Source organism: Andrena cerasifolii, chromosome 2 (assembly GCF_050908995.1).
Source record: "Andrena cerasifolii isolate SP2316 chromosome 2, iyAndCera1_principal, whole genome shotgun sequence".
NCBI classification, from domain to species: domain Eukaryota; kingdom Metazoa; phylum Arthropoda; class Insecta; order Hymenoptera; family Andrenidae; genus Andrena; species Andrena cerasifolii.
Window position 1 is genome coordinate 23,693,069 of NC_135119.1, and position 24,033 is coordinate 23,717,101.

The 24,033-nt window shown below is 36.9% G+C and overlaps 2 protein-coding genes across 4 annotated transcripts in view; one reads left to right on the forward strand and one right to left on the reverse strand.

The window, feature by feature from the left end:
* Fatp1 (Fatty acid transport protein 1) overlaps positions 1-12,805 on the forward strand; it is a 36,295-nt gene extending 23,490 nt beyond the window's left edge. For both annotated transcript variants that reach the window (XM_076806731.1, XM_076806732.1), the window contains exons 4-13: positions 1,172-1,322; positions 4,961-5,198; positions 7,494-7,734; positions 7,878-8,079; positions 8,274-8,466; positions 8,859-8,999; positions 9,118-9,255; positions 9,414-9,571; positions 9,927-10,080; positions 10,349-12,805. In XM_076806731.1, coding sequence (XP_076662846.1) covers positions 1,172-1,322; positions 4,961-5,198; positions 7,494-7,734; positions 7,878-8,079; positions 8,274-8,466; positions 8,859-8,999; positions 9,118-9,255; positions 9,414-9,571; positions 9,927-10,080; positions 10,349-10,503 — 1,771 coding nt within the window. In that variant the 3' untranslated portion in view covers positions 10,504-12,805. The remainder of the gene's footprint in view (positions 1-1,171; positions 1,323-4,960; positions 5,199-7,493; positions 7,735-7,877; positions 8,080-8,273; positions 8,467-8,858; positions 9,000-9,117; positions 9,256-9,413; positions 9,572-9,926; positions 10,081-10,348) is intronic.
* A 359-nt stretch (positions 12,806-13,164) lies between these two features.
* On the reverse strand, positions 13,165-23,968 carry LOC143366029 (general transcription factor 3C polypeptide 1). 2 transcript variants are annotated; one of them, XM_076806728.1, is made up of 10 exons: positions 23,751-23,968; positions 22,169-22,362; positions 21,469-22,098; positions 21,203-21,371; positions 19,601-20,481; positions 15,247-19,356; positions 14,629-15,122; positions 13,964-14,156; positions 13,515-13,602; positions 13,165-13,358 (listed from the first exon to the last, which is right to left on the reverse strand). In XM_076806728.1, exons 1-10 carry the CDS (start codon positions 23,833-23,835, stop codon positions 13,237-13,239), a joined length of 6,966 nt encoding a protein of 2,321 aa, XP_076662843.1. In that variant the 5' UTR covers positions 23,836-23,968; the 3' UTR covers positions 13,165-13,236. The 2 variants fall into 2 exon arrangements, with proteins under 2 accessions (XP_076662843.1, XP_076662845.1); XM_076806730.1 differs by lacking the exons at positions 21,203-21,371; positions 21,469-22,098; positions 22,169-22,362; positions 23,751-23,968 and adding an exon at positions 20,979-21,061.
* Positions 23,969-24,033: the final 65 nt, after the last annotated feature.

Here is a 24,033-nt window from a genome sequence, read left to right on the forward strand (position 1 = left end):
TATAGCAGCCACACAAAGTCTTTGCCCATATTTAACAGAATATATGAATGCAGAATTAACCAGTTGCCTACATGCACGCATTATCTAATCATCTATGCAGCTACGTAAAATCTATATGTACAGGGTAAACTATACAATGACTGGCACCCTAAGCAGAAGTCCGAATTGGAATGTCTATATTTTTTTGCCAAATTTTTATATGGTCTTCATTTTCAGGTATCATAAATCATTATGGATTTCTCTTTAAAACAAAACGTCTTGAGTACCTATTAAGTCTTTTATTTTAAAAATATTCAATAACAAACAAAAATAGGCATAAAAGCACAACCATTGGCACCCTAAAATTTGAGATTACATAGAAAAACATATGTAGTTAAAAACGAAGTTTCAAGTGTTTAAACAGACTATTTCATTCGCTATTAAATACCCACGACACTTACTAAATCTATATTTCAATCCATTACTTAGTTATAAAGCGACAAAATATACTCACCTACCCCTTATCAAAATTTTAAGAAAACACCTAAAACTCAGCTCTTTGTCCCACTTTGTGGTGTTGCCAGATGTAAAATGTGTGGTTCAACTATTGAACTTTGCAGTGTTATAGTGAAAGAAAAATAAGAAATTGTGAAAAAGTACTTTCTAAGCTTGTACTTCTTAACATTTGACTTTTTAATCAGTTGTGCAGTTTACCCTAGCCCCGATCACTGGCGAATCACTTGAAACGGTGTCCGCAGCGCGCAGATTTCTTTCATTGCTTTAACTGGTCCATTGAGTCGGCCAGGCACTTACATTTCCCTCTAGATGCATTTAGATTCGGCTTGTCGCACAATTCAATCACCGCAGTGAAACCCCCAAGTCACCGGGTAACTTCGCGTATCATCGTCGCGTAAAATATAGGTAGCTATACTTTTGCATTTCACGTATTAACAGGCTCAGAGTTTGTTGAATGATTTGCGAAGAAGCTCGAACGATTAAATCGTGACGTATTTAATTTAGGAGCAGTCAGAAAACTTGAGAATCATTTTAACATTACTGATTTTCCTTTTTATTTATTTATTATGTGTAATAACCCTTGGCACATTATAGTGACATGAAACGTCATTATACATATGTTTATTATACGTGTTCTTAGCAGATGTAAGTAATAACGCCTCCCTGTTCGTTTCAGAGCCATCACAAGGTATATTAAGCTCCTTTGGATCATTCGATGTCACCAGAGGAAGGACCGCTCCGTCGCAGACGTATTTCGGCAGCAAGTCAATCGGCACCCCAATAAAGTTTGTTTAATTTGCGAAGATGAAGAATGGACGTTTCAGCAGGTGAGTCGAATTAGCTACACTGGCGTTCAAAAGTATCCGGACACTTGGTTTAAGGGGATGCCCTCGTCTAGAAGGCTAATTTTTTACCTTTCTTTAAGGGCGATGCAGAAAGAAGCTACACAGTTTTCACCGATGAGCATTATCTACGCGAATTTATTAACATTTCACTTAGTTGTAAAAAAAATTTCAGCCATATGTAATAGTAATTAATGAAGATATGGGTCATCTCGTAAAGCGTGTGCAAAAAAAAGTTGCCCCATGGTACACACGATTCCGGCTGTTCCACTGATCCGAAACGAAAAAACCAAACGGATTCTTAATCAGTAAGAGTGTGGCTGTAGCTGGTAGCAGATTTATGAAAATAAATTAAAAAATCACAAAATGGCGGGACTTTGAAGTTAAAACTCGTTTTGTCCGTGTTTTTTTCGTCTTCGAACGGTCTTAAATTTGTGAAAAAAAACTATTTCGCCTTGATTCTGCTAGCGGCTAGAATTATATGTTTTCTGAAGGTGTACGAAAAAGATGGACCAGATTGGCCCAGTAGAAGTTGAGATATCGTGTGTAACGTCTTGAAAAACATCGTTTTGAAAAAAACCCATATCTCCATTAATTATTATTATATACGACTGAATTTTTTTTTACAAGTCACTGAAATGTTAGTAAATACGTGTGGATAATGCTTATCGGTAAAAGTTGCGTAATTTTGCTGTGGCTCGTCCATAAAGAGAATAGAGGATCTCGTCTCTCTAGACGAGAATTCCCCTTTAAACTCAAAGTCGTTTAAAATGCGATTGTAGCTAAGCAACATTATTTTTGTCATTCTTTCCTTCACGTATATATGTATATTCTAAAAATATTTACTCACTCATTATTTCTAGTTATTTGTAATTATTGTTTGCTTGCTTTTGTACGTAAATAAAAATACAGGCGTTCTCGGTAAAGTTTAATTCTTTTTAAACTCTTTCTCTTTTCAACGAGCAGAATATGTTGATGTAGAAAAAAAATGACGTTACTAATCAACGTTATAAGTACTTTGCAAGTTCTTTTACAAACGTTCACCGACCCGGAGGTGTGGATTCGTCTCTAAGGGTGCCTTTATGTTGGAGCTGCGATAAACGATCAGAGGGACGATAAGAGCGAGATGACTGTATAGATGACCAACGATAAAAGCGTCGAGAAAGAAATATTTCTCTTTCTTCGCTATTATCGCAGCTCCAACACATAAACGTACCCTTAGAGGAGGGACCATCGCTTTTTTAGCACGCACCACTCACAGAAACATGTGTTCTATTTCGCACTGGCGAAAAACTTGGTACCTTCCAGTAGAATTAAAATGGTAATTTTATTAGATTTTATTACGCGATAGCTTGGAGATATTAAGCGTTACGACGAATCTAAGGAATTCAATCCCGGGATCCCGGCTGTTTTTTTAATTCCATTTTTATATTTTTCAGTTCAAGAAGTAATTTACGTTTTCAAAAATTCTCGAAATTCTCGGGATAAGTTATAACTTGATCTATCAAATCCCGTGAGCTTTAGAATCGAATAAACGAGATTGAGTTCCCTAGACAGATCCCAACAATTGTCGTCGCCCTATCTTCATCTTTTGTTTTCGTTTCGAAAGAATGTTGTTCTGTGGCAATATCTGGCGGGGATCGCTAAGATAAGTTCAGGGAGTCCGAGTGCAAAGTACTTCAACTCGCTTACTGTTTTCAGCAATGCGTTCAGACATCTCTCAAGATAAAACATCCGCAAATTCACGAAACGATCTGACGACGAATGTTTACTGTCGATTTCGTTTACGCGAAAAATGGCCCCGCTATTTGTGCCCCCACGGATTTGATAGGCGAATGTGCAGCGAGCAGACGCGGCAGACCCATTAACGGTCCTGTGGTATGCAGGAAAGACGGATCATCGGGCTAGTTAGAGGAAAAAAATAGGAGATGTGGCTCCGAGGATAAAAGTGAAACGAGATAGCGTCAGCGATGACTAAATAAAGTATCGCCTTCTATTAGCTCAGAAAATTGGACACACGGTTTTGACCTTCGTTGACCTTGAAACACTTCGGCCCGCGGGTCGTTCACCTCGCCTTGAGAGTCGGCACCGATCGCCTCGGTTGAAGGAACAAGAGTGGCTTGAATATCTTAAAGTTACCTGGATTGTTATCAGCCGACGCGAAACAAGTACAAAAAAACTGTAGAAACTTTCAAAGGGCGATGTGTTCCTCGCGATTCTGAAAATAGGGAAATTTCTGAAAAAGTCATCTGAATCTGTATCTAATAATATTCACACTTTTGCTAATTTGTTAATATTCAGATCTATATTTTGTCCATAATTTCTGTGACTGGTTACATTTTTTGCTACGCTAAAAATTCAATATTTGTGATAGGCAAGTAGGATAATAAATATCAGATGGAAACACCAATTTGCTTTTCAAAAGAACAGATTGCTTCGAAGGATTTATTTTTCTAAATTTCCCAGTGGACAGCTTTTTAATAAATTAATACATTGGAAAGCGTCTTATTAACTCTAAACTCGGGTTCACGATTTTTTAAATTATCTCAATCTCAACGAAACTCATCGAATGTAGGTAACAATTTTCTAATAAAAGGCCACGAAGGAATTAGTCGATTGTAATTGCTAGGAATGCTCTGCGACTGATGTTTATGGAAACGTTACTCATTACTGCTACACCGTTAGCCACATCCTTTCTTTGGCCCATAAACGAGCTGTAGAATCTGCCGGTTGGGTTCAGAGAAACGAAGGTTCACTGATCTCTAAACAAAATACCAAGCGTCTTTTCCAAATAAATATTAATGCTTAATTAATAATATCTATTATACAAAGGTGTGATTTGCATTAAGGGGTCATTCTGGTAATCACGCCGCAAAAAATTCGGCAACATTCAGGATTTTTTTTCTCAGTGAACATAATGAATAACAATGCCAAACATTTTTTTCATTTATTAAGCTACTTGTAATGTAAACGGAACAATTTTTTAAATACACTTTTAATTGTGTTTTTTAAATGTTATTTGGATTTAAAAATCGCACCTTTGAAAAAACGGCGGGAGTGATTTATGCTCACAGACTCATCTGAAATAAAAAATCCACGCTGATTCTTAATCATTATGAGTACCGCTATCGCAGGTGCCAGAATTAGCCACGCAAGTCAAAATTTAACAAAATTGCGCGCATTCAAACGTCAAGTTTCGAAATTTTTCATTTTTACTTGAAGTTTGAATGCGCGCAATTTTGTTAAATTTTATATTCTTATTCTACATTCTTTAATTATTTTTCATGCAAGAAAATTCTATATATATATAATAGATTAATTATGCATTAATATTTACCAGAATGACACCTTAACTCGAGAAGGGAGAATTTTCTTGCATGAAAAATAATTGAAGATTGTAGAATAACATTCTTACAAGTGAGATTTAATTTTTCAAAGTATTCTTCTACTATTTTAATAAGCGTAAAATATCTTCGCAACACCAGACGTTCGCTTTGCGGACTTCTATATTGTTGGAGAACGTAGTATCACTTCCTTTGAAACTGCTTCTGATAACAGACCCATTATGTATATTTTTGTACACGTAGAATACCGATATTAACTCAGGCAAAAACTGTTTCCAGGTGGAGGACTATAGCAACAAAATCGCCACGGTATTCAAAACACATGGATACCGCAAAGGGGACGTGGTCGGCGTGTTTTTGGAAAATCGGGTGGAATTCGTTGCGATCTGGCTTGGTTTAAGTAAGCTGGGGATAATTGTGCCCCTCATTAACACCAATCTACGTAAAACTGCCCTCCAGCACAGCATCAACGTTTCCAGGTGTCAAGCTCTTATTTATGGAGCAGATTTTAGCGATGGTTAGTGTAGAGATTACTCTCGCCCCTTTTATACATTATTTTATCTCGTGGACATTTGAAGGGTAAGGGGAAAACGAGGAATGTCCTTTATTGGGATTTTGTGATTTGTAGCATATTTTGTTGGTGGCAACTGTGACTACAGAACCGTCTAATCAGAAACCGCTATAAAGTTCAAATGCCCTAGTAAGTTAACGTTAAAGATTTGGTTAAAAACAGGAAATTTCCACTCCGCAAATTATATAAGAAAATTAAATTCATTGGAGCTTGCTTCTTTACTGGTGGACTAAAGTATTAAAACTTAAGTCTCTCGATAAAGCTGTTTTGTGACGTTCCCTGTTTTTTCATACCCTTCGTTTCATTCTTCATCGTTCTATCTCGCTAGCTCGTATTAAGAGTAATGGTCGCGTGCCTGCAACGGTGAAGCAATCGAGCAATAATTCAATAAGAAATATTTCAATTGCACGGCCGAGTAATTATTAAGGAGAAATTAATGCTTCGAGGCTGGACAAGGGAAGATTACCGTTTATGTAATTAATCACTTCGCATTGTAACGGGAGCGAAGGGACAGTTATTATTCCATGCGGCGTATTGCAACCGTTTGCTGCATCCGTGAAGCAATGCAGCATCAATTTGATAAATTAAACGAACGATTATTGTGAAACAGTTGGGCCAGGCACGCATGCGAAACAGTACGTGCGAACATACGGAACTTATAATCTACGTAGCTGTGTGTGCCCACTGTAAATAGGACGTGCAAGTATAACTTTCTGCTATAATTATTAGTTTATTAATAATTCATGACGACCGGGGAATTCCCCGCAATTCATGCACAAATATTTCTGCTCGGTATTTTTGGCCTCTAAAATATTCAAGTCATGGTATTCTACGAGGGACTTTAAATACCTACTTAAAGCAGTCACATATACAGGTGCCAATGACTAAATAAAAATTAAAACTTAAACTGATAAATTACTGAGAATAAATATTAAAAAAATAGAAGTTAAATATGTCATTCTTTTGTAAATTTAAATGCTGAATTCCTATCTGGGCATGGTAGTAGTAGCTGAACTTTTAAAATATTCCCAAAGCAATCGTGTAATACGCAGAAGAAATTAATCTTTTATCGAACAAATTAGTCATTCCCGGTATAATTTATATAACGAGTCAATGCTCTTTAATAACATTAACAATAATGGCTTTGTTTCAAAATATGATATCCTATTAGACTAATTCTAAGATCTTCCAACGATTATTTAATTTAAAAAATCCTTGTACTGGCGATGCTCTATCGTGTAAGTGAAATCATGTTTATATCACGTGCAATGCGTGGGTACAGCTAGCGGACAGCCTCCAACTCCAATAATCGATGCAATAATGGGAAATGGAATTAACTACCCTAGAATGAAAGAAAATTAGGTGTTGGGTTGCGTGCCGTGGTCGATTCGACCTGATGGTCATTTTATAAATGATTGCATAATACCGCCGGCTATTACGTTTACACACTGCGCACGAAGTGTGCAAGTGGAGATTATTTATCCCAGCCATTACTTGCGAAATTTAGAAGCTGCGGTATTTCAATACCGACGGATTCTCGTGAATCGAAGTAAAATGGTATCTGCGGTAGGACCAATTCGGTTCTTAATCTACGATAACGTGTGATACATATTTTCGTTGCGTTGGAACTCACGAAAGGGTATCAGAAGCACGAGATATTCGGTTTCAGGGAAAAGATCATTTTTCGTAACACGATCGTTTCTGAGTTTCTCAGATCATTCGTATTTTTTTTTTCTTTTTTTAATATACCGTCTTCGTATTTAAATGGTATTAATATGCTGATGTAATGGTGATTAATTTGCATACGTTGTGCGTTAAAAATCATGTATTATTTGTATTACGTGGAACAGTGTTTTCCAAAGTTTTTTGAGTCGCGACCTTCTTTCATAATATTCAAGTGACTTGTGACCCCCCGTATAAGATAAGGTTAATTAATAAGGTAAAGAAACCAGATTAAAAATTATATTTCAGAATATAATTCTAACTTAATGATATTTAATTATCTTAATACGTATATTAAATATAGTTAAAGATATTTAATATATTTAATTATCATATTAGTGCGATGGTGGTGCTTGCATCTGGGTAATCAGCTTTTTCTTTTTTTCATGTTACATGATTAATAGAATATGGCAATGTAACCATATTAAAATAAATAAGTGCTAGGAATCGCCTATAAAGCTCTGCTTGAACAATTATAGTAGATAGCTTCACTCAAATACGATGAAATATTTATTTCAGCTGTATCAGATATCGTGGGTACATTGGATTCAAAATTTACGCTGTACAGATTTGATAATGTACCAAATACCAAGCCATCGAAGCTTAATGACAAAGATTTATTCAGCATTATGGCTGAGGTCTCTGCGGCCCCACCGGTTCTCTCCGAAAAGGAAAAAGGCGGCCACAACGACAAATTGTTATATATTTTCACCAGTGGCACAACTGGTCTTCCTAAAGCAGCAGTTATTACTAATAATAGGTAAGAAACGTTTGGCTCTAATAATAACAATATTTATCTATATTGTAATGCGAAATACTCGCTAAGAATTATTAATTGACCATTTAAAAAACACAGGGGATATACCTGCAATATTTTAATTCTCAGCTTTGGTACCTTTCCAGATATATCTTTATGGCGACCGGCATTTTTATGATGGCACAATTTAGGAGTACAGATAGATTTTATACACCGTTACCATTGTATCACACCGCTGCCGGTGCGATGACCATAGGTGCGACGCTTCTTCATGGGGCAACAACCGTGATTAGGAAGAAGTTCTCGGCGAGCGCCTATTTCCCTGAATGCATCAAATATAACTGTACAGTGAGTATATCTCTACTTGTAACTTTCGCCGCAACTTTATAAAATTCTCAAGACGTTCATATTTTTCTAGTGCGTCTCGTTAATAATTTTTATGTCCCCAAATTCTATGTAAAATAGACTTAAAGTGTCTCAAAGCAATGAGTAAAGAGAACCGCGACGTACAACGTTAAAGAATTGGTGTAATTTATTTTCAGGTCGGTCAGTATATTGGAGAAATGTGCAGATACATCTTGGCTGTACCTCCGAGACCGGAAGACAAGCAACACAATATTAGACTGATGTTTGGGAACGGCTTGAGGCCACAACTGTGGTCCGAGTTTGTAGAACGATTTAACATTCCACAAATCGCTGAATTCTATGGAGCAACGGAAGGAAACGCTAATATTGGTAAATCATTATTTTTTTGTGTTACGGTATAGTTCAGTTTTCCTTTAGTTATCTTCCTTTTTATATGATCTATGTTGATTTCCAAGGAAAGCTCCGTAAAGCGTAAGATGCTTTTCCAAATCAGATCGATAAGTGAACGACTAATTTTGTCAATTAAATTTCTCAATATTATAAAGAATGCAACTAGTCTAAAAAAGTGTACAGAACTTTTGTCTAAATATTAGTTACTACTTAGCATCATTTTTTGTGCGAAACTCACATTCTGCAAAATGAGCTGAGGCACATTTCATCACCCCAGAATTTACCGTTCGAAAGTTTTTAGGCGACAGACAAACACACATCATACACGTTCTACTTTATATTTTATACTAACGATAACCTATCTGTTTCAGTAAATATTGATAATACAGTTGGAGCTATCGGTTTCATGTCGCGAATCATTCCATCAATTTACCCTATTTCCATCCTGAAAGCAAATAACGATGGTGAACCAATAAGGGACTCGAAAGGACTGTGTCAAGTGTGTGAACCAAGTAAGTATCCTATTTTTCACTTTTATAAAATAAACACTATCGCCTGAATTTCATATATCTCGATTTTTCATCAGAATACCCTTAGGCAGTTAAAAAACGTTTCTTCTGTTGCTTTTAGATGAACCAGGTGTATTTGTTGGAAAAATTTTACCCAATAATCCATCCAGAGCATTTTTAGGATACGTGGATCAGAAAGCATCGGAGAAGAAAGTCGTCCGCGATGTGTTTAGAAAAGGCGATTCGGCATTTATATCTGGTACGAATTTGGGCTAATAGAATTTCCAAACTTCATATTATTATTAAAACCTTAGAATCTGTGGTCGGTTAAATCTTCACACGTGTTGTGCACAATAATTATGTATTTCTGTTGAAAAACTTATGACCTAGAGTTAATTACTGTTTCTTTCTTCGCAGGTGACATTTTACTAGCAGACGAGTTTGGCTATTTGTTTTTCAAAGACAGAACAGGCGACACCTTTAGATGGAAAGGAGAAAACGTTTCTACATCCGAAGTTGAAGCTATTATTAGTAATGTCGTTAACTATAGAGACTGCATTGTGTACGGGGTTGAGGTAAAGATAGCAGTAAATAAAGGCTGCATAAACACTTATTAAGTCAGATTTCTTACGATATCGCTACAGCTTTTATTATACGACTCATGGGCGTAGCGGAAAAATTAGATTAATTTACTGCAAAATAAAAATAAATTAAATTCTCAAGCAATTCGGTATTATACCCCGGTTATAGTAATTTCTAACGATGTATATAAATTCAAAATTCGATTTCATTATTTATTGCGCCTCCCTGAAGGAAATCCTAGCAACGCCCCTCATAAGACTATACAATATTACTATAACCAAATTTATAATAGTTACCGATTTCCTAAGCGTTTCAAGAACTCCTTATATCTTTTAATTCTTTCGTTAGATTCCAGGTCTCGAAGGCAGAGCTGGAATGGCAGCAATATTGGATGAAAGTGGAACGTTGGACATCAGTAAATTGTCCACTGATCTGAAGGAGCACTTAGCATTTTATGCTGTACCTAGATTTATTAGGATTTTAACCAAGATTGATCTCACAGGTATCTTTGTTAATAATATTTGTTCGATAACAATGTTGGTGTGTATAACAATAGGCATTTTTTTGCATCGAGATATTTTCTAGCAATAAATTGTTTAATTTGAAATAGAAATATAGGTACAAGTAAGTGTTGTTAATTCGTACAACGCAAGTCTCAAGAAATTGATTTTAACACTTTTTCCAAAGTATCTCCCCTCCCCGAATATTTCGAGATAATTCATTGCCTTTTATTATCACAAAATCAACGAGTTTTTAAATCATTCTTTCAGGTACATTCAAATTAAAGAAGAAAGATCTTCTGGACGACGGATATGACACTAAAAGGATACAAGACAAGTTGTATTACCTAAGTGAAAAGTCCGGATACCAATTGTTAAGCCCCGAAATTTACGAACAAATCCAACAGAGGAAGATCCGTTTTTAGAGGCACGTTTTTGTGAAAGCGAACAATCATGGGAACAATCATTGCTGTAACCTTTTACGAATCAAGGTGAAAGAAGGCTTTTCATCTTCATTACGTCGAATCAAAAAATTACTTTGTATTAAAGTATTTTCTAGTAGTAATTAAATGATCATAATTCTCACGTCATTGCCTTACTAATATGATTTTTGTATGATTTTATATTCCGTGGAATTAGAACCAAATAATAATGTTATATAAAATGCACAACATCGAAACTGAAACAAAAGATTTTCTGGGTCAGTGGCACCACGAATGTCTAGCATACATTTGCTTTTAATTTAATACGCTCTATAAAAGTATAAAAAGTTGGTTATGCAGTGTGCCCCAGTATTGATGGTGATTCTACGTGAGAAAATAAATCGGAAATATAGAATAATTTCTTCTTCATTCGGGGCTTTATGTCTTATTTCCATTTGTGAGCCCAGTCTAAGTAGAGGGAGATAGATAAATGCAAAGGTACTCGAAGAATATTCAAAGTCAATTTTCTCGAAAACGAAGCCTCGAATGAAAACAATTTATTATATTCGGTACATAAGTTATAATAAATACCGGGACACGCTGTATTATTTTAAAATAAGGAATGTTTTTAGAGGAGAAGCTATACAAAGTTTTACACGTACCTTGAGAGTTTAGAAATTTATTCAAGCTTATTGATTTTTTAATTATACATAGCAGACTTTAGTTTGGAGTATAGGTACTGTTAAAAGTATGATATATTGTTGTATCTATATTATTGCTGTACGTTATTATTGTTATATCATTCTCACGCTGGAGCACATGCAAATACTTTATTGTTAATAGCGTCGTTACACGAAACGTTGAACATTGTCTTTATCAAGGGACTTCCGCAATTGAAATTCGATAAAGGAAATCTATGTATGTGTATATATATATATACTGTGTAACACTGTTGACTCTCATCCCTATTTATAACACTGTATATAACAACTAACCCTGTGGATGGTAATGCGAAGTTTTCAAGAGTATTATAATTACATTTAATTATGTTACAAGAAATACATACATTCCTTTTCCACTAGATTAATTCTTCATTTCCAGTGAATGTCTTCGAATAGTAAACAGAGAAATTTAGAAATAAAATATGTATGTTATGATACGAGGATTTAATACGGTATAAAGTAAAGGTGCATAGTGTTTGCAGTATATATGTATATTGAAGCAAAATTATTCGAACGATTCAAATATTACCTGCCCGTGTGTCAGTGTCGTCAAATACTATGGATAAATTAAGCAAGCGTGTTATAGAAATTTACTATAGTAAAAATATTTGCGAAGTGTAGGTAGTAATTCTTAAAAGTGTTGACAAAAGTAATTTTTATATCACAGTTACTGCATACGCTGTATTTTAACGATTTACATTTATCTAACATTTTTGAGTACAATAACGCATTCCTGTTCAGACTGGGGCATTAACGAAATAAGAAAATTATTTAAATAACGGATATACTTTGAATAAAGTTTATTTTTTTACTCCCCGGTTCTCGGCGGCGCAAATGCGCGCCAGAAAATTATTCGCCATCGAATAAAGTTAAAGTTACAGTTAAAGTTAATGTTGACAAATTTATTCGACGCTGAAGTTGAAACGCTGGACGAAGAAAAAAAAATAATTTTATTCCTCGTATAAATTCGCGTCGGATAAAAAAAATTAACTTTATTCGACACATGATGAATAATTTTTTCAACTTTTATTAGTTATTCGAAATTTTTATTTAAATAAAAATTTGACCCATCTCTGTTCCTGTTTTTTACCTGAAGTCTATTTTATTCCGCAATATCGATACTTTATATTATCATTATATACATATAAGATATTTGTAAATGTAATTCGATTTTAATTGAGATCTTGATTTGTAACATCATATTTCATTATTCATGCTTAGACAGTATTTATTTATTCAATATCTTATACATGCATATGTTACGCGTTATACGAGAAATGATAGGACAGTGTTTCTGCGCTTAAATCTATTAGCAAAAGCCTGGTTAAATGGCCTTTGCTCGAACAGATTTATTGGTTCGGTAATGAAGATGTAACAGAGCCTAATATACCTTGACTTAAGGTGATCGCAATCTGATATACCTAGCAGATACTTCTACGATACATCGATTACGAGAATTTACAGAAATTGTTAACATTGTATAAATATTTTGGTGTTTTTATGGTATGTTTGTATCATCCTAGTGCAGAAAACTTGTTACTTGTTACTTCTTTAAAATAAAAGTTTTCTATTTTTTAAGAAAATGCTCTGGAATATTCATACTGGCGCTTGCGCGCCATAACTAGGCGCGTGCTTCCCTTCAAATGCAAACTTATGGTCCAGAATCACATTTCTAATTATTATCAAGAAAATTTCGAGAGAAAATAAGAATTCATTTTTTGCAGATTACATTTTTTTAAGCCTCAACATAACATTATACATAAATATTAATACAGGACTTTAAAATAAATCTTTTTTTTTTACATTTAAAACAGTAGAAAAACAAGGGGATGCTGAAGTGTTGTTAAATCGATGTAATGCGATTTTGACAAAGTACTTATATTAACTTTTACGTTCTCTTCAAATGATTTTATATTTCATTGATAATTAAAAAGCGTACAAATTTCCATAATTTCATACAAATTCATCATCTAAATTTCTTTATTATTCCTCAGGAATTCATTAATCTCATCAATCACGAAATGTAATCTGTACTGTACATCTTAGTGCTTAAAAATACTCCAAATTTCAGCATTGCTCCAGTCGTAGCTTCAAGGAAGATATCTTCTTCGGGAGCCCAATCATTATTTGCAATTACTAAAAGCAGAAAATGAAGAGTATAATTAACACGGAGCACAGATACAACCATTCGGAGTGATAATGAAAATACTGCTTCAAGTTTAAACACATTAAAGAGGAATCCTAGAGATCAATTAAAAAATTTCATTCATAAAATAACACATTCTGACTTACTTGGCTTAACTTGCGATGGCTTTGAAAACAAACTCACGTGTGGTTTCCTTAATATTATTTTTTCCAAGCATCCCAGCTTTCCCAACATCTGTCGCAAACACAAATTTCACAAAATATTAAGTATCTCATTGCACAAATCGCTTTTAGACATTATTCAAAATCATTATCGGAATAAATAAAAATATGCATCAGAATGTTTCGTGTGCTGGTGTGTCGTTTAAGTAACGCGCACCAAAAGTTGGACGACTAAATTTAAATTGGCTGTATCTTGAAAACGAAGCCTCAGATTGCGACAGGGTATGGCACTTTTTAGTTTCTTTTAACAAGAGAAATTTGCATGTTTGCGCTTCTTCCTGCGCTTGTATGTGCAGAGTATGTTCCAGAAGTTTATCATTACAAACAGTTGAATACAGCGAGACGCTTTACGTATAATAATTAATATAAATTACCTCGACCAGCTCGCGTGTATGGCACGGCTGAAGAGCAGGAACAAATCTATTTTGTACTTTGGTTAACGCTATACCTGGGTGTGTTAAACAGTACGACAGAACTGCTCCCAACATGCGATCAAGCACTCTACGATTCAAAACCCCGTCTATTCGAATCCATGGTTTTATCACTACCCTTATTTCTTGCTTCGTACTGAAACATTCAAATGATTTATATATTTAGTGTTCGTAATAATTCTGAATAATTTGACTGCCTGCAAGTCAGTTACTTCGACAGAGAGATGTTCGAACGCATAAAATAAAGATGGCAGAATTGAAATCCTCTTATAATGAACTAGCTTAAAGTACCCGGCGTTGTTTGGGTAAAACTTCGATTATCACAGAGTCTCAGGAGGGTGAAATAAGGGGTGGAGGGGTGGGATGTCCAGAGTTTATGCTAGCCTATATTTTCCGCAGGGTTCTAGAGAGTAATTATGCAAAATTTGGTCCAGATCGGTTAAAAAATCGGGATGAAAAGTATCGTATATGTTATTCCTGGTCCTAGATTCCGTAAGTACAAAAATTCAGAAAGATCCGTTGCGTAGTTTCGACGTGATTGAGTAACAAACATCCAAACACACTTTCGCATTTATTATATTAGTAGGATAATAGAGAAAAGATCTTACGTAAGATCTAATTGCTTCGCAGCTCTAGATATATCCCTTTGAGGGAGCAAACGGGTCCTCTTTCTTTGCATTCTTTTCTTCGTCTGCGTGGCGCACTCTTCGTCGCTATGATTCGATGCCTCCTTGTCAGAATTCTCATTCTTATGACTTTTCACTTCTGACTGAGTATCCAATTCAACTGGGTTTTCGCACTTAGTGCTTGGCAATTCGCTTTCTACCGTGGCATTCTTAGTGGCTTCTTCAGTCATATTTACATCGTCTTCGGTAATGATTATCTCTGGTTCGGTCACATCGTAGACTGTTCCCTGAGGCATTGGCGCGAGGGACTCTTTCTCTAGCCGATAAATTTTATACGAACGTATCAGCCAGGAATCTGCGTGACGATGGTGTATGTATCGGACCGTCATCACACCGGACCGCAGAAACAAACGGTTTTCTGTTAGGAAGGAGGTAATCCGATACAAATCCTCTCCTAAGTTACTCTGAAATTTATTCTGCGGAAGAATAGAAAATCTCTTTAGTTCAGATCTGATAAAAGATAATACATACTTCTTATTTACTTATTACCACAGTAAATTACCAAATTTAAATACAGAAATGTGCTTCTGCTTCACTCACCATTAACTCTTGAATACTAGCGCCAAGTTCTTTCTTGTCGCGTACAAACTTATAAACTGCCTCTATGTCATTCAAATTGAGCGGCAAGTCCTTAGGCAGGTTCTTCTTAAAATCACAGTACGAGATGCTGTCGTTGGGAAAAATGGCGAATTTGTTTATTTCTTGAATTAGATCATTTACCGCGTTCAATTTGAGAGGTAGCAACTCCAGAGGTATCATAAAACCCTTGAAAATCTCCTTTTCCCTGGACTTCTGTGGACTCGTATGCAAGGTGTAGAAAACTTTAAACATATTTACAACAAAGTATTCGTGCGCGTGATGGCTGTCGGCTACTGTAAGTTCGCTCAATTCCTCCCTCATCCTCAGCAGAGCTATACGCGTATATCGTTTGGTTACGTCAGCTGAATCGTCGATCTTGCCATACCTACTCGAATAATTTTGTTCGAATGGTATACTCTTCAAAATACTGCTAACGCGTGTAAAAGCCGGTTTGTTTTTTCTCGACGACAAAGTAACTTCACATTTTTTATTGGACATATCTTCTCCGTTGCTAGTTCTCATATCGTTTAGGTTTGCACCGCTACTTTCATCAGCTTTATCATCGGAATGTTTTCTCAGGCACTCGGTCTGTATCTGATCTGATAATCCGGTTGGAACAACGTCACTGCTTCGCAGTGCTTCTTCATTCTTCGCATCATCCCCCGCAACAGTGACTTCGTTATCTAATTTCGCTCTTTTTTGTACACGTTCATCCGAGTCTAACGATGCTTCATCGTCTCTTGCTCTTTTCTCTCCGTGTACATTTAATTCTTGCGCATCCATATCTGATTCTAAACAAGATGAAACAGAGCCTTTTATGCCTTGCGTACCATCGCTACTCTGCGCTTGGGATGCACCTGCAGGTTCCACGGGTTCGGTAGCCTTAATACTTTGCGCTTGTACTTCGCTCTCAATCGTACGACTATTATCACTCGCTGAGGCTGTTTCACCTTCTACCGTTTCCATCGCAGAATCTTCATCGCAAAGTGCAGAGCGCTCCATGTCATCTTTGTTCAATACAATAGTAGTCCCATCTTGAAACTTAATCACATTCTGTTCATCGTCGACGATATTACGACCATTCTCCTCGTCGCTTTCGAAAATTATATCGTCGTAATAAGCGAAGCTTTTCGTGTCCTCGAAGTTTCTCTTATCAGCTCCGTACCCCCGTGGAAGTATATTCTTCTCTGCGTCCAGATCTGAGAAGCCATCCTTATCATTCGCGTCAGCGTTGCGCATATTGGTATCGTTCTCGTACAGAATATCAACGTCCGAGCTAAAGCCTTTGTCGCTTTTCTGCGCAAAGTCCGAAGCCGTGTCATCGTTCTGGAAAGAAGGATCTTTCACGAACTTCAAATTGTCTAAGATAACTAAAACATCCTGGTATCTCTTAGCGATCCGAAAGTACGTTTCGTCTCTCTCCTTCAACCTCGGGTCCAGCATTATCACTTGATCAGGTATCTCAATATCGAAATCAATTTGATCCCGTACCGCGTAGTCGTGTATCGCCGCTATTACTCCGCCAGTAATTGGCGACACTTCGATACCGTTAAAGTCGCTCGGCGTTTCGCTCTCGTTGTCCACTCGGCTCTGGCAGTGCCAGGTGCTCAGCTTAAAGAAAACATCGTACGCCTCTTTGAATATATTGTACGGCCACTTGGTATGGAATTTGTATATGTAATTGCTGCTCAACTGATACTGAGAGCTACTCATCGGCATGTAATTACCATACTTCCTTATCGTAGTTATTTGATGCTTCTTAATGGTAACCATCTGATCGCTCCGAATCTTCGCCATAGCGTTCCGCAAGAGCATCTCCGGGTATTGCTGGTACACCTTGAACAACTGGTACGCCCAAGATCTTCTGTCCTTCCCGCAGCACATGGAACTATGAATAACAGAGTTAATCACCGCGAAGTGTATGTCGTTGGTGTTCCTAGCATCTTTCGTGAATCCTCGGTTACCGAACGGCTTAGCAGGATGCACGACTTTGTAAAGTATATTGAACTCTTGCACCGTGGCTGGTACAAGAAGCGGCTCCTTCTCTTCAACGTGCGAGATATCGTAATACTTCTTCGCTATGTAGGCAACAAGCGACCTGAAAACTTCCACAACGTATTTATCGTATTCGTAAGAACATTTATACTCCTCCTTAAGTCTCTCTAGAATACCATCGAAGCGCTTTCTGATATAGAAGTTCTGCTTGATCTCCTCGACGCCCAAGGCGATGGCGTTAACGTTCTGCTGCTGCCTGAGCATGTACAGGAGTCGTCGCTGGCAAGCTCTCGACGTCTTGTTGTGCGAACTTAACGAGTACGTTCTTAAAATGTCCCTCACCGCAGAGAACGTGAGCACTTGCTTCCGCGGATTAGGACAAAGGTACACCATAGCGACCTTGCAGACGAGCAGAATCTTGTCCTCGTGCTGGTCCCAATCCACTCGCAACTTATGCATCCGCTGCAACGCTCGATAGTCAACTTCGTCGTACTTGTTCCGCTTTTTACTGGACGCCTTACGCGGCAGCACTCTTCGCACGTAGGATTTCTGTTTCGCGCTCCGACAGCACGTCAATGCCTCGTACTTCCTCTGCTGAATCGAGCCCTCTTCGTTCTTAGCGTGCACTTTCCTTCTGAGGTCTGTCGCGTTTACAGACAGAGGCCCGGATACTCTCTTCAATCCAGGGAACTCTGTGAACTTAATAGGCTTCGCTTTTATTTTAGAAAGATACGTGTCCCGTTCGTTCGCCACATTCTGCTGGCTCTTTATTTGCCGAGCGTTACTGCCGAAACCCCAATTCCAGTTGCGTTTCAGGTGAGGGAAACACGCCGAATCTATCCCAGCCGCCCCTTTACGGTCCCCAGGCAGGTGGCCAGTATCTAGTTTCACAGCTTCCTCCGGGGAACGAGCCACCACTACTTCCATCATGGCACTTTTCTTGGCCAAGTCTTCCAGTACGATCTCCTTCCCTTGCACAACTAGCCTGCCGCCTAACGGCGTATTAATGCAAGTATTCCACATGTCGTACCAATACTTCTCGACCGCCTGAGTGCTATTGAAGTTGTATTTGATCAGAGGATAGGGTTTATCCTCAATTATGTGATAACCAGGCGCGGACGAAGTCGTGTCCATTAATTCTGCGCGACGGTTCACGTAGACGAATACCTGGTCCTTCTCCTTCAATCTCTGCGGGCCGAACTGTACCAGTCCGATGTAACACAATCTTGTCACCGTCTCGTGAATGTTAAATATGTACTTCCGCGCGAACAGTAAAGAGTTCCGCGCATCAATTGGCAAGTCTCTGACCAAGTAATGCTTCCGAATCGGATGGTTCACGTACTTGTCCAAGTCTGGTATGGCGAAGGAAACGAAGTGTATTTTCAAGAACACTGACAATGGCAGCCGTAACAGAACATCGCACATCAACATCCACCCTTTTGGCCAACCGTTGTACTTCGGCAAAGGCGGCACGAACATCTTCCAGCTGATATCTTTCGTGTAGATCGTACTGAACTCCTCCGCCAATTCGTCTGTGATCTTGAAATCGTTGTTCCGTAGAGCTTGTATCTGCTCCTCTTTTGAAATAGTCGGTTCCCCGGGATGCTCGTAGGCCAGATAGAACAGATAAAAGTGGAACGCTTGCATACGTATGAATTTTGGGCTGTAGCCGTATTTCTTGGACTCTTTAGGACCACATTTATAGCCTGCCGATTGTGTTTTGAATTGTTTGAGTAAAGATTTAGTTTCGGCCTTGTCCGCTGCGTCATCTGTGCTTGTACTTTTAGTAGGGACTACTTTGTCCGTGTACTTTTTCGTGGGTAATCTTGGCTTCTGCGACAACAATAAGTAAAACTTTAGTTTTGCTTGCTCCACGGCTGATTGAATAATAGCACTGTTGATATCGACACTTGGGTCGCATATGAATGTTAAATGTTTCTCTTTTTCAAATCCGGTGAGAATTATTTTTATATTCTTCACTAAGTTGTCTTTCGCGAGCTTCTGTAACAACCTCTGTAAGGATTTCTTATCAATTTTCACGTCGTATCCTTCTTTGTCTTCTTCTTCGTGTATCAACTGAGGAAAAATAGATAGTAATTAATTATTGGATACAGACTGTGCGTATAGAGTAACTTATATTTTCATATTAATTACGTACGTATAGCATTATATAGTAGGGTTTTTTTATAATTTTGTAAAATTCGAAAACCTTTTTATTTTAGAATACTGAAATTCAGAGACCAGCTTTTTCAAAAGTCGGTTTTTGTATAAACCCTATTATATAGATTGCGTCATTAAAAAATATCTCTTTTCATCCTACCTTCATTAATTTTGTCATATCATCAATTACTTGATTTTCTTTAACTGATTCTATTATCATATTAGCTCTTCGCAGTAATCTGTACGTGATATTCCCGATACTTTTCTTCTCACTATTTTGTACGTTCTCCATAAATCCGAATACTTCAGCGTCTGATTTGTCTGTATGCATCGGTGTTAAAACTATCATGTCGACTTTTATGTTTTTATACGCAGATATTGCTTTCTCGTTGCACGACAGCTCGGAAGCCTGCGACGTATTATTAGAATTCGTATCTTTTCCTTCCGCCTTCGCTTTATTACTCGTACTTGCTTGAAAATTCGGAAACGTGCGTTTATATCTATTTGGCCGTTTTATTAAGCGATATTTGTACAATATTCGATTGACAACGTGAAATATGTTTTGTAATTCTACCGCAGGTCTATTTGATTTCCCTGAGTTGCTTTCGCTGCCGTCACTGGTCTTACTAGAGTTAGTTATTTCTTCTAAATTCCTTTCTTGATCAGCACTAACAGCCTCCACCCTGTCTTCTCTCGTATTACTTGTACTTTTCCCAAAATCATCATTCTCAGTTACAATTTGCTTCGTAAGCTCTTTGATCTTATGCATTTCCTTGTTAAACTGTTTACTCAACGCGCTACCTTTCTCAAATCTTTTCGATACATACTTCGTGAGCCTTTGTCTACCCATATCGTTCATATAAGTCGCCACAATGCCGGACTTGACTATGTTTCGCAGAATTGTCCGCGATTGCAGTTTAGTAAGTCCCATTTTTTTAGATAAGCTTCCTTGGCATATACCGGCATCTCCGCCATCTTCGATTATTTCATTTGCTTGCTTCAAGTAAGGCACGCTATATTTGTGACTCGAGATATTCAACTCTACGAAACAAAGGAAATGTAGGGAATAAGAATTCGTGATTGCGCATTACATAATTTCTATACTCTGAGACTATGTTTACTCAACCAATCTTATGTAAAACAATAAATGAAACGATCGTTTTAACATTAAGGGGTCATTCTGATAATCACGTCGCAAAATTCGGCAACATTTAGGCTTTTTTTCTCAGCGAACACAATGAATAATTAATACTCCAGATAACATTGAAAAAATACTATTAAAAGTGTATTTAAACAATTGTTCCGTATACATTATAAGTAGATTAATAAACGAAAAAAAAGTTTGACATTGTTATTCATTGTATTCACTGAGAAAAAAAAGCCTGAATGTTACCGAATTTTGCGGCGTGATTATCAGAATGATCCCTTAAGTGCACTCGTGAAAAATGTTCTGTAGCATAGTACGATCTTAACTAACGTTCAAGCCTTCAAATCCTTTAATGAAATTTCTTAAAAAATGAGGCATTTCTGGTACTCACTGAATTCGTCTTAATATTTCCTACAGGATAGCAAAAAGGATATTGTATTGGTTTTTTGAAACATCGAAAGTGCCTGATGAATTCTATGGACAATTACAATGAATACCTTGTATACTCTAAATACGTAAATTAAGAAAGTGAAGAGATAGAGGTGAAGTACGCGGGTATTGTTGATCTATTTCTACTTAATTCAGAGTTCGCTACATTTAATTAAGAACACAAACCTTGCACTTCATCTTCTACTGGTATGTCCTCTTTATTCCACGCTTCAACAACATCGATAGTGGGAAGTAACAACTGCACCACTTTAATCTTTTTCTCTTTCAACGGATTATTCTTCTGTCGCCACTCTGTAGACGTTGCATTCGGGTACAAAGTTCTGTATGGTACTCTCTATTTAGAAATATAAATTTTTTTCTAAATGACTGAGACCCTTGTAACTATGAAACTATCTACAAATAGTTAGAGTTATGCGCTACCTGTTACTTACAATATCAGTTTTCACAACTTTCTGAAAGAACGAAGTTTTAAATAACTTTCTTATTGCATTCTCAATCTGCAGCTTGCGCTTTATTTCGTCATACTCTGCGACACAATTAGGTTTCGATTTAAGAATCTTGATAACTTCTTCGGCTAAGAAGATCGCTTTTTGTTTCCTTTCGACGAAGAACCTCGGAAGATGTAGAAGGCTTCCGTTACAACTATGACCTCCACTTTTCTGGTGATGTATCTGCTTTGTTATTAATTTATAGCGCAGCAATAGCTTACGATGATAAAACAGGCTTTTAGGATCTTCTTTTAAAGCGTTAAGGCTAAGTTTTCCCTGAGTAACTTCTCCATGATACCGCGACCTTCCTACTCTCTCTAGGAAGCAATATTGCATCGCGTTCAATTCAACCGTCGGAGACACCTCGTCTCCGATCAGTGCATGATTTCTCGCCGACTGCGACGCAACGATAACTAATTTCTGCCCGTATCTCTCGATAGCATCGTCTAAACCGAGACTCCTTACAGTTTCTGTAGCTTCTTTACGAGTATAATATGTTGAGCAAGATCCTTTAATGCCATTAGAAACATCATATATTGGACAATGTGGATAAATGTCCGGCGGAACATTGTCCTACGAAAAAGAATTAATCTTACGTAACTTGTTAGTTAATACCGCAACAAATGTTGCTTAAATTGCTTACCGGCTCCAATATAATACCCAAGTCGGGATCAACGAATTCATAACGATCAAAAATCACAAATGGTTCTCTGGCAGTTTGTAGTTCGTAAAATGCAAACTCTCTGATTTGCACACACAGGGACCATATTTGAACCATAAATGGTTTTGGAAGCGGTAACGTGTAGTGCATTCGATGTGCCAAACGTAGCCATAATGCTAAAAAGAATGCATTACGAATTAGAAATTTGTGTTCCTGGAATAAAAATTTAATGTCGACGGTATAAATTTATGTAATTGTTTGATAAGAGCTCTAAATATACAAGATGACCCATATCTTCATTAATTATTATTACATATATGGCTAAAATCTTTTTTACAACTAAGTGAAATGTTAATAAATTCGTGTAGATAATGCTCATCAGCTGCGTCGCCCTTAAAGAAAGGCAAAAAATTGGCTTTCTAGGCGAGAATACTCCCTCCCTTAAGGGGTCATGCTCAGTCAGGAGGCTGAAAAAAGGGTGGTCTTTGGAAATTTTTTACTCAAAAGCTATAACACATTTCTCAAAAAATATTTTTTCCTTTTAAGGATTGCATCTAGTACCGTGCATCGTAAATTTTTTATTTAAAAATATTTATCAATAACTAAGTTATTGTCCATCACTCGAAGGTTCTCTAAGAAAAAAGGCTTCTGCGGTGACCACTGCCGCTCGAAAGATATTATATTATCTAGTATGTGAACGAAGGATTTTTTTATCCAATGCTTAGCTTTCCTTTAATTGACAAAAACAGGCACGATTTATAATAAAAATTGAAACTTTTACTTTAAACATCAGCCATTTTTTCCCAAATCAATGTTTCGAAAAATCCTTCGTTCAAATACTAGATAATATAATATAATAAGTAAATTCTTTTGAATTTTTTATTTAGATGATCGACTTTCGAGCAGCAGTGGTCACCGCAGAAGCCTTTTTGTTGAGAGAACCTTCGAGTGATGTACAATAACTTAGTTATTGATAAATATTTTTAAATAAAAAAATTACGATGCACGGTACTAGAACACACCAAGCGCCATAATTTCCAGAGCGACAGATGTTTAAGATACACCCCCAACTCGCCAGTACAATGAACAACGTGGACCAAAGAGTCACGCCTTTCTGCCGCAATGAACGCGTTAAATAATATCTTATTTCTACTTTCTCAAATCTGTTATAAATATATCGCTTTATTTATCTCAATTACAAAACAGTCTAATGCATGTGAAAAGTATTGAGCTGAAATAATCCTTTGTATCTGAAATTTAATAAATAAACTGAACCGTCTATTGTCACTTCTGAATCTCACAACGAATATATCCTTCAATATACCCAAATGCCAGAAATAGCTTTTTTATAACAATTTACTACTGTTTATTAAACATACATGCATTGATTGAAACTTATAATTCCTATGGAAGGGAATATATTTTAAAACCACAATTCTGTTTCGTCAATCGTGCAGTAGTTTGGTTCGACTTAACAAATATTTCGTCAAGGAACACAGTTGTTGATCGCGCAAAAGAATAATGTACAGATTTTACGGAGAATTGAATTAGTATTTATACTAACCTTCTATAGTAATGCCATCCAAACCCTCCAATGCAACCTCATCAATGATTAAATCTACTAAATTAATGGATGGATACGACACCATGGTTAAAAGTACTTTAAAATACGCTTTACGATGTAAAAAGTCATTCACATTTTTATTTGTTGTTGCGCTTTCGTGCGCGAAGACCAGGAATCATGCTTCAATCTTTGATCAAACCGTCACATCGTTTCATGTGTGAAAACAGTTCCTGCTAAACGATAAGGTGGCGCTGCGTTCCGCGCCTCTGATGATATCAGATTT